This window comes from Triplophysa dalaica, chromosome 16 (genome assembly GCF_015846415.1).
Source record: "Triplophysa dalaica isolate WHDGS20190420 chromosome 16, ASM1584641v1, whole genome shotgun sequence".
NCBI classification, from domain to species: Eukaryota; Metazoa; Chordata; class Actinopteri; order Cypriniformes; family Nemacheilidae; genus Triplophysa; species Triplophysa dalaica.
This window is the reverse complement of record NC_079557.1, coordinates 12,328,607-12,339,659: the sequence shown is the minus strand read 5'-3', so window position 1 is coordinate 12,339,659 and position 11,053 is coordinate 12,328,607. Positions and strand designations below refer to the sequence as shown.

The window sequence follows — 11,053 nt, the reverse complement described above, 5'->3', positions numbered from 1 at the left end:
AAACATACTAATGCAAAAGCCTATTTATTTATTTCAGTGTAGAACACTTGGTTAAAAATGGGAAGGAATCTTTTATTATCTTGCATGAAACCATATTGCAATATAATGACAATGGCATAATCAACATGTCCATTACATAAAAAATGTAAATGCATCTGAAACACAATTGATGTACATCTTGAATGTTTGCACAGAAAACATGACTAACAGTTACTTTTCAAGCATCTTTAGACAAGAACTTCAGCAAGTAAAGGGTTATAGTACTACACTTAAAAAATGACAAATAATGTCACCTTTTGGTTGTTAGACAACAGATTGATCTGTTAGTACTAAACATTGTAGGATCCCAAACATTCAGCTCAAGTACAGAAACACATACAACATGAAGAGTTACAGAGTGAAAATAAAAAAGGGGTGTTACAAGAAAACTCTTGTTATGTGAGCAGCTTAGTATCTCTGGCAATAAGATGTAAAATAAGAATTAATAGTTAATCTTAGAAGTAAACACTTAAGATGGTTAAAAAATAAGCTACTGTATGTTGTGAATACATACAATATCAGCAATACATAGCTCTATTGAAATATGCACAATTTTATCCCACAACTACAATTTCTTTTAGTTTATTGAATTGTAACAATCTAAGTAAACTTTAGGTACTGTCAGCGGTATCATAATACTTTTAAATATTGGAAAATACAAATGTGTAAGACTCGGACTTGTTTTAGTATTGTCAGATCATTGAATAAAACATGACACATTTTACACCCCTGTCTCACTATACGTGATATAATCACAGCACATATGAGATCATCCGCACTGAGATATGTTATAAAACATTGTTCAAGATGGCAGTGACTGTAAAGGCAGAGCTGTACACAGAGCTCACGTCTGTCAGCTGGTTGGTGAATGCTGTGAACAACAGTGTGTTTCTGTCTAACATGGACTGGTCTTCTCTGTGCGAGTCACATACTCCTCAGAGCCTTCGCTTGCTGTCAGCTTCTTTTTCTCTGTCACTGCACTGCAGTTCTGTAGATGCCTCTTGCGTTCAGTGCTATGCCACATCCCGTAACCAAAATAGATGATGAAACCTGTGGATTTAAGTTGAGAATGATTTTCGATTTGAGGCCTTCAGTATGATCAGTATATTTTGGGGGGCAAGTTCACTCAAATATAATAAATTTGTCATCATTTATTTAGCCTCGTGTCATTTAAAGACTCAAACAAAAGAAGAAGTTTTGAGAAATGTCTCTGTGGTTTTGTGTCAACCATGCAATGGAAGTCAACGAGGCCAATTTGGTTACCAATGGTCCACAAAAGAAAGTCAAACAGCTTTGGAATGAAATAAGAGTACATTTTCATTTTCGGGGAACTATCATTTAAAATTTCCTCAAATTAAATTAAAGAAAAGAAACAAATATTGTTTTTATTAAAAATAAAAGTTTTAAAAAAAAATCTAAATTAAATAAAAATGTGTGTTTGTTAACTCGCAGTTAGCTCTTACCTATTGCCATCCAGATGGAGAACCGGATCCATGTGTCCCCGCTGAGCTGAACCATGAGATACACGTTGACAAATATACTCAAGATGGGCAAAAAGGGCAACAGAGGAACCTGGAGCGAAAAATACACTTTGCTTCAAACATCTGCTTTACTGCACTAATGAATTAAGCCAGACTGAAGGAGACAAACACAATCAATAGAGGCTCTTTCGGTCGTATCACTCTGTTTGTCGTGGCAGATAAGGAAAACACACGATTGACCCTTCAGAGCACAGAGTGCTTTGCAAACAGAGTGGTTTTATACAGGCTATTACCCTAAAACCCAGCGCTGTATTGGGCAAGACACATCAAACTAAACACTGGCGGCACAGTTGAACCTAATGGCACACTTATTAAAGTGCACCCTAAACTTTGTTTTAATGACTTTTTCTATAAACATACTGTGTACGTACCATAAAGGAAACTTTCTTTTTCGTCTGAGGTTGTCTGTAAACCAAAAGGAAGCACAAAAGGAAGATGAACAATGATGCCGCCAGCAATCCGAGGGCCCAGGGCTCCAAGGCAACAATGGCGTGTCCATAGTATGTGTTGAGTGTGCTTACAACACACACAGCAAGCGCTGCATAGAAAAGTTGAGCATACAGCAGGATGATAAGGGATTTTGAGCAGATTCAGATTTGTCTGCTGACAAAATGAAGGTCGTCACACAAAGCGATCTGCGTTGATACTAACCTATAATGATAACGGCTACATTGACAGCTGCTGAGGTCTGTTCGGTTGGCATCAGTGGAGGGTTGAGCAGAGAGCGCAGGGTTATTCCTCCATCCTTCAACATGTTGAGGTGGGACTCGGATTCAGTCAGTTCAGATTCACCAACTTCTTCCTTTCCTTCCTTGTTTTTGGACTTCTCAAATACTGTATCCGGCTGATATCTGACATATTTTGTAGAATAGAAGTAAAATTCCATAAAATCCATGCAATTCCATCATTCCATACAAATTCTATGAACAAAGAAGTTAAAAATGCAAATATACCCTTGAAATGTAGCCATCGTTTTTAAATTTGATAAAGTTTCAATAAAATCGTACACATTTACAATGCTTATAGTGAAATGAACACTTATGGACTTGTGATCAGAAGGTTGGTTCGATTCCCAGAGCCGGCAGGTAACGATTGAGGTGCCCTTAAGCAAGGCACATTACCCCCACTTGCTCCCCGGGCGATGCAGAGATAGCTGCCCACTGCTCCGGGTGTACGTGTGTTCACGACTTGCTGTGCGTGTGTTCACTACTCTCTGAATGGGTTAAATGCAGTACCTGACAAATAGGTCACTTTCACTAGGTGGCTGAGGTACACACAACCTTCCTAAAGTGCATTCAATAAAACAATTAATCAAAACTTATATTATGCACCTATATCCTCTTTAATTGTTAACAATATTCTGATTTAAAAAAATGATAAATAAACCAAGGAAAAAAAAATTATATTAAATTATAAAGAAATAAAGAGCTCATTTGCAAAAAAGATAACTGTTTTTTCTTTCAGAAATCATGCTTTTATTGTGTTATAATGCTTTGATTGTTTAATTTAGCCATTTCCTTTTAAGTTATTACTTAATAAAAACCCAAATTTAGTTTGATTGATATTACTTGGAATGCATAATATTATTTAAAACTATAAGCTGTTTTTGCAAATTAACTCTTCAAATAAAGGAATAAAAACAAGGTACTGTTCAACTGCGATAGCCACAAACTATAATAATATTTATTAAGAAATTCAGCTGTCATTTGAATGTTTAGTCGTATATTTCATTTATATATGGGAAATAATATTAGAAACATTAACACTCAATATCAGAAAAAAAGCCATGTTTACTAACCTGAGGATAAGAACACATGCAGCTACTAAAGAGTATGCCAGCAAAGTTCCAATAGACATCATGTCTACCAGCGCTTTCAAGTCAAACAGGAAAGCCATGATAGCTGTTAAAAAGAAACAAATGTTGATCATATATAGAAAAGAGTAATTTCAAACATACTTACAGCCATACTTATTCTTACATACTTACAACCAATGAAATTAGAGACGTTTGAAGGGCGCTTGATGACCAAATGATACACTGACATGAGCTGTGCAGTATAGATTATGAGAAGTATATTTAATGAGCTCAAAAGCTTTGATTTATACATTTGAGAGTTTATTTTAGATTTTCAGGCACTTTTTTCAAATGAATGTATGACACAGTCTGTATAAAGAGCCCTTCAGACAGTGAATCATCTGCTAAAAATTCATACGACAAGTCGACACAAATCACACATCATAGACTTCAGAAAGAAGCTGTCTGCACGAATTACTTGTTTTCCAAACAGTGTTCCACAAAAGTATTTAAACACTTAAGCCACATTAATAATGCTTGAATGTGATGCTTTTATAGGTAACAAATTAAAGCTGAACAACATCTGTAAACAAATCATGTTATTCATATCAAATTTTATCTTATCCATTCACATTTTATACAAGTCATTTTTGTATTGAATGCAGTATTCAAATACTTTTTGGGTTACTGTGCTCCATCAGGACATGGATTGCTTATGATTCCTTTGTTTACATTTTAAAATGTTTGATTAATAGACTTTGACTGAAAATTAACACAAAGCCAGACTAAAATACAATTGTAATGTATCAGAGACCGCTGATATAGATCAACTGATTACCATCACATTATAAATAATCTAATGCATTTCTGGATGACTTTAATTTCAGCACATAATTGAATAACATTTTTGTATTCTAAAGAAATGAGCTCCAGATGTGGCCCATGGCTTCATAGACAGGTGACCAAACTTCTCTCACAGCACGGAAGCATTGTACACTAATAAACACACACTGCTTCAAATATAAGCCTAACATGTGTAATGTATAGGGGGTTCTTTATCCAATTTACCCTGCATCCTCATTTCTTGGATGTGCTTCCCCTGTGATTTCTCATTCTTTAGAAGTACTTAGAATCCATAAGCATCCACTGGGGATCCCTGCTAGCATCAAAGTCATCCATAACCAAAGAACCCACTGCACTACCGAGAATCTCTCCCTGCAGGTGTCAGAATATAAAACATCTGCACCTGACACGTGACTTAAGGAACGTGAGTTGTCCCATCCATTTCCACCGAAATTGTTCTACAGTGTCACGTTTGCATGCAATTTTTCAAAGCGATCCCATAGATTTATAGCACCACCACCACAACGACAGCATGCGTCCATCAATGATGTAATCGAGCAGGCACACCGCACCTCCACCAGGTTGACACAAACACAACAACAGGCCACGTTCTCGGTCTTGGCTTACCCGCGGTAGTGCCCGCTGCCATAGTGGCAGCCACTGGCGACTGACGCTTACTCACTTTGGAAAGGAATCGGAACAGTATGCCATCTCGAGCCATGGCAAATAGAATGCGTGGGAGAGGGAACAATGAACCCAACAGGCTAAAGACAAAAAAGGGTCATGGTTCAAACACCTGCAACTCTGGAAGGAAAAGAACATATTAACCACCACCGGCAAATGTGAAGAGCAAATATTTGCCACTTTGCTGGCTGACTGTTTGATTGGTTCTTTAAAGCAATAGATCACCTAAATTGAATACGATTTAAAACATTTACATTAAATTATGTCATCATTTGCTCGCCCTTTAGTTTTTTCTATATTCCTTTTTTCATTCTGTGGCGCTCAAAATGTGATATTTTTTCTAGATTAGAAAATAAAAGGATGTCAAAGTGGTTTTAAACCGTTGTTCATTAGCTTGTGCTTGTACTCTGAACAATGCTAAATAACGTTTAATCGAATCTAACCTGAGGGTGAGCAAACAATAAAACATCCGATAACGATATTTCTGTATGTTCCCATTGTAAAATGTCTCTCCTGACATTCTCACATTTGCCTGGTGGATCACATTGGCAGTTTGCACACTGATCATGCCGCTCACTCTCACCTGCAACTACACCAGAAGTCATTGTGGCAATAAGTGGGGTCATCGTCTTAGGATTGATTTGGGCTAACACTTTGAAAAGCACCCCATCCTGTGCCATAGCATAGATTACACGAGGCATTGGGAAAATGGAGCCCAGCAGACTGCATGTGAAGCAGAAACATCAGCAAAAGCAACTGGTCAATTATTTACATGCATCAGATCTGATCCCAAACGCTTCTTTTTGCTGTCATCATGAAATTTTCTTTTTGAAGTCAACATGAAATCAATATTGATCCTATTTACTTTGTTAGCACACTTGAATTGTGTTACCGTTTAAGAATTTGATTCAATTGTAATATACTGTACATAACTCCACCTTCCACAACATTCTACTACTTGTTCAGGCCTGTTTTATCAACCCCTCAACTTTAATTTGTTCCATATCATGTTTTGATTCGAAATGTGTCACAATAAAAATGGTCGAGTGGTTTTCGTCATGTTGACTTGAAGAAAACTGAGCAATGAGATCAGAGCACTTAAAAATGAATTGAATGGGAACAGATGTAGAAATGAATTATCATTATTTTTCCTGGGAATATTGCACAAGGCGAAACCTTTAATCTCTTCTGTCAGGCTGTATGGTTCTATTAAGACATAGAACCTCCCTGTTGCACAACATTTCTTTGAAGTAAAAGGGTTCTACAGATTAAAAAGCATGGTTCTTTTAAGAACCGTAGACCCCAGAAAGGTTCTTCGGAAAGCCTTTTTCTATTTTTAATAGTGTATGGTGTCCTGTGATATATTTTGTTGAATTGATAGGCCTAATGCAAATACAATATTAAGTTAACACAATATAAATTATTTTTAAAGCCAACCAATATTCTTTATTTAAATGAATTAAATCACCAGGAAAAAATATGTGATCAACACAAACATTTTGTTTGGAAGAGAGCATATATTAAATATATACTATATATATATATCTCTTTCGAACAAATCACCAAATTACTTAGAGATGCACAGCATGCATAAAAATCTGTCCGCCACAACACCGAGAATTTCGCTAAGAATATCCATCAATTACAACGGAATTTACCAACATCCAAAATATAAAAAGGATGAAGTTGTACTATTACTTAAAAGGTACCAACATTCATTTTACTATTGTTTACTGCCACATTTTCGCATGCTAACTCAATATACAATATTTCTTAATATATTGGCCAGCAGAGCAAAGAAGGTTGTTTACCTGGTTGAAAGAGCACAAAGTGATCCAGCTGCCACTACGTATTTTGCAGGTCCCCAGCCCACATATTCAAAAGCCATAGGCAGAGGACTCTTCTCATCCAACAGGTAATAAGGCATCATGAGAGTAAGAGCTGCAGAGACACCGAAGTAGGCGAGGAAGCAAACCAGCAGGGAAACGACTATACCAATTGGAATCGCCCGTTGAGGGTTTTTCACCTCCTCACCTGATCCAAATAAGAAATGATACAAATCATTTGAGACCACTTTTATAGCTTTTGTGTTGCAGTTGAGTGGGGAAAATGATCAGTTCACTTACTACAGTATCAGTACAATTCAAGAAGGGTTTGAAACAACATGTTGAGTAAATGGTGACATACTATCAATTATTCTTCTATTCTAGTCTGTTCTAGTCATATGAGTACAGTCCATAAGTATACAATAGTACTCATGGAAATAACGTTAGATGAAAATGTATCATTTTATAAGTGTGTTTGAATACCTGTGGTTGCAATGCAGTCAAATCCTACAAAGGCATAAAAACATGTGGCAGCGCCAGCCAGCGTCCCACTAAAACCATAAGGCAAAAATCCCCCCACACCATAATCACTGGTCACATTAGCAGTGTATGACATATTCCTGTAATGAGACAATACAAGTACAAAACATATTTTCACATTTTACTTGTAAATTCAAAAAGCTGACATCTTTATTCAGATTTAACAACGAAAGATTATGTTTAAGACCTTGTTACAATGGTGACGTTTATGAGAGATTCTTCTGATAAATTCCAATTGAGTGAATCTCCTTTGACGAATCCAGAGACAATAACAAACATCAGCACAAGCACGTTTACAGCAGTGAAGATTTTGTTGACCCAAGCTGACTCTTTCACCCCAAAAGAGAGAAGACCTGTGAAAGAAATACAAAGACACATTGAATTGAACCATGAAAATCACAAGCTGCGTGATTTTTTAAGACTTAGATACAGTATGCTTTCTATATTGTATCACAGAGATTTACAGTAAATTTGCCTTTTTATATTTTGCTTTATTGTACGGTTCTGTATGTCATTTTTCATATTTTGGTTACTTGGTCAGTGTTGACATGTTTATGGACCCACAGCATTTCGACGTCTTAAATGAATACAGCCATAAAAATGTATGTTACAAATACTTAACAGAAATTATTATTTATGCCAATTACAAGCATATTAGACACAATGGCTTATATGTGTCATGTACCTCTGCTTAATCACAATTATGAGGTGTTATTGATTTTTGAAAAGAATATTCTTAAAACACGTTAAATTTTAAAATGAATGTTTGAGGTTGAAAATACAATTAATATTTTTTTGTACATAAGTTAACTTTTTTGGTTTATTTTTACCTGATAGGAGTAAGATCAGGCAGACTGCAAAAAAATCAGGGTACTCAGCAAGTCCAGGAAAACTCATTTTGAAGTATGCTTTGCAGAACTTCTCAATGTGCCCCCCTATGAGCTCATCAAACGTCCCACTCCAGGCACGAGCCACACTAGAGGTCCCTGTCCCAACATCAATATTAGTTTATACTGAATCTACATCCTGTCAACTGACTCATTTGAATGTACACATTGAAAGTATTCAAGAAGTTTTTGAACATATTCAATATTGATCACAAATATTTGACAATAAATGATTACCTATTACATATGACAGAATAAGATTCCATCCTGTGATGAAGGCCAACAGCTCCCCCACAGTCACATAACTATACAGATAGGCCGAGCCCGTCTTTGGCACCCGCGCACCAAATTCGGCATAGCAAAGGCCGGCCATCACAGAGGCCAGAGCAGCGATGAGGAAAGACACCACGATGCTGGGACCAGAGTTGCCTTTGGCCACCTCCCCAGCGAGCACATAGACCCCGGCCCCCAGTGTGCTTCCGACCCCAAGGGCAATGAGATCAACAGTGGAGAGGCATCGGCACAGCTTTGACTCCTCCAGATTGTCTTGGTCCACATTCTTCCTCCTCACGAGGGATCGACCGAATATGAGGCAGTTTTCCAACATTCTTCCTGTAGCACAAACTGTCCAGAGTTTAAAACAAATAAATAAAAAACACATGCTTTTGGTTTGTTTTCTACTATTAGGAACAAACCAGGTTAAAGTGCATGGTATCTTTTATTACTGTAACAGGGTTAGACAATAAAGATGACCCTCCTGTCCTGGGTCATTGAAAAAGAATTTCTGGCAAATTACGAAATTGTTAATTGCCAGTGATGCGTTTTCACTACATCTTGTGTCTATTGCAAAGTATATTAAGTTTTATATAGGATCTATTTAGTTTTCTATTACAACATTATAGTTGCAAATTAAGCTGCTTTATGTTTAGGCCTATATATCATGTAGATCATCAAACTGGGTTATAGAGGGGTGATTTTATACATGCAAATATATGATTAAAACTGTATAAATTATATTATTTAAAAGTATGAAATGTATTAAATAATATGTCGGAATGAGCAAAAACGACAAAGAATAACTTTTTTCTGTATTATTGAGATTCAATTACTATAAATATTGTCTGATTTGACTAATTCTCATAAAATTGCATATGCACATATAAGGTCATTTTATTACACAGCTTAATTACAATTGGGTTTTTGCCTCTAGTCTAAGCAAAATAAATTCAAAATACACCAAAAGAGTTAATAGAATCGGTCACCAAAGGAGCCAGTGTATGCAAATGAGTTTAAAGAACCACTGTTTTATTCAATAATACCTTTGGCCTTTGTTTTCACATGTCTACAGTTTAAGCATTGCCTAATAAAAACACTGCAAAAGCCCATAGGCAAAATTACATAATACTCATATTTCCTTTTGACAGGCGTAGATAGTTGGCACAGCGTTTATTGGACAACACAATTATTTTATATAAATTAAGTTTGCAGATTACAAATTCATTACAGGAATTTCTTACAAATGTTCTGTAGTGGGTTTATACAAAGCTTATTAAATACACAAATATACTTTTAAATAATTATGCAAAAAACAAAGAAATGTTACTTCATTTAATTAATTTAATATTCCTAAACCGATAATTGCGACTCTTTCACACACAATTTTAACCATAAAATTGCATAAAATGCACTGTCTACCATAAAAAAGAAAAAAATCTGTTTGGCGGCGTTTCATTTTGCATGCTCATTCACAGAGTAAATAAGGTGGTAAGGCTGTCCTGAAAAGCAAAGACGTTGTCCCCATAAAATGACTTCATTGTGCTATGCATCAAACAGATATTTTATTAAAAAAACGTTTAGTGCAGTTTACTAAAGATCTGGGCATTAGCAATATTATGCATATACTGTACTTACTGTGCAACCTGTTAAAAGTCATAGAAGCTGAGAAGGTTAACACGCGTGAAGCAATTTTCATTCTTAATTTAGTGAATGAAGGATACCGTCTTTCGAGCTGCAGTTGTATACGGTACAAATGTAATAGTCATAAATCATGTTTTCTATATTAATCTGCTTTTTGGAAAGTAAGGTATGGTTTATGTAATATTAGCTAATCAACAAGTCACAAAAAACACCGTATTTTCATAAACACAGAGAGTAAAACTTACCAGCTGATGTGAGGCCGGCAGCAGATGAATCACTGTACTGAAAGTAATGCCTTTAAGTTTTCAGTTTTCACCCAAACACACGTATACACGCCCCCCCACACGCAAACACACCCCTCTCAGAGATCTCCACTGATTTCTTTAAAAAGCTCACAGAGATCACAGTCTCAAGTTTGCCCCTTACTTTCATGTAGCTCAAATGACATGTCAGCCCCCGACTTTACTACTTTTACTCTGCACTCCGTCCTGGTTTGTCTTAACTCGTCCTGCCCTGGTGAGGACGGCTGGGGCAGCTGTGCAACCGCCCCAGTCAGGAAGAGAGGGGAGGTACACTGTCACAAAATGCCTTCAAGAACCTGTTATACCAGGTCACTGGGTTTATAAAAAGAAAATGCGCTTGTGTGTTGATAGATGAGAAGAACCATTTTGGTGAATGTTTTTCTGCTTTTAAAAACATGCACATGGCCGAGTAAGTCCCAGCTGCCAGTGCACTTACTGATCACTGATAAATGGTTGAGCAACTGACATTGACAAACATTGAGACAGGTCTGTTTGCCCAGTGTAGTATGGAAGAGTCCCTAAAAGCATGAAAACCGATTGGACAGAGAAGTCAGGGTCTTTAATGGATTATCATTTGCCTTATATATAAGCCCATTCGCACAGATACAAGGTCAATATAACCCTGTTATATTTGAATCACAGTCAAATTTGTATGTTTAATTTAAGTCTGGCTGAATAA

At 36.4% G+C, this 11,053-nt stretch overlaps 1 protein-coding gene across 3 annotated transcripts; it reads right to left on the bottom strand.

Annotated features, from left to right (window-relative positions):
* Positions 1-51: 51 nt before the first annotated feature.
* Positions 52-10,702, bottom strand: slc7a2 (solute carrier family 7 member 2). 3 transcript variants are annotated; one of them, XM_056769378.1, is made up of 12 exons: positions 10,318-10,702; positions 8,393-8,767; positions 8,099-8,254; positions 7,456-7,621; positions 7,212-7,348; positions 6,714-6,936; positions 5,486-5,625; positions 3,379-3,481; positions 2,232-2,431; positions 1,952-2,118; positions 1,503-1,611; positions 52-1,089 (listed from the first exon to the last, which is right to left on the bottom strand). In XM_056769378.1, exons 2-12 carry the CDS (start codon positions 8,760-8,762, stop codon positions 935-937), a joined length of 1,926 nt encoding a protein of 641 aa, XP_056625356.1. In that variant the 5' UTR covers positions 8,763-8,767; positions 10,318-10,702; the 3' UTR covers positions 52-934. The 3 variants fall into 3 exon arrangements, with proteins under 3 accessions (XP_056625356.1, XP_056625355.1, XP_056625357.1); XM_056769377.1 differs by having other exon boundaries at positions 8,393-8,779; positions 10,318-10,699; XM_056769379.1 differs by lacking the exon at positions 5,486-5,625 and adding an exon at positions 4,846-4,982 and having other exon boundaries at positions 8,393-8,779; positions 10,318-10,695.
* Between the last annotated feature and the right edge of the window lie 351 nt (positions 10,703-11,053).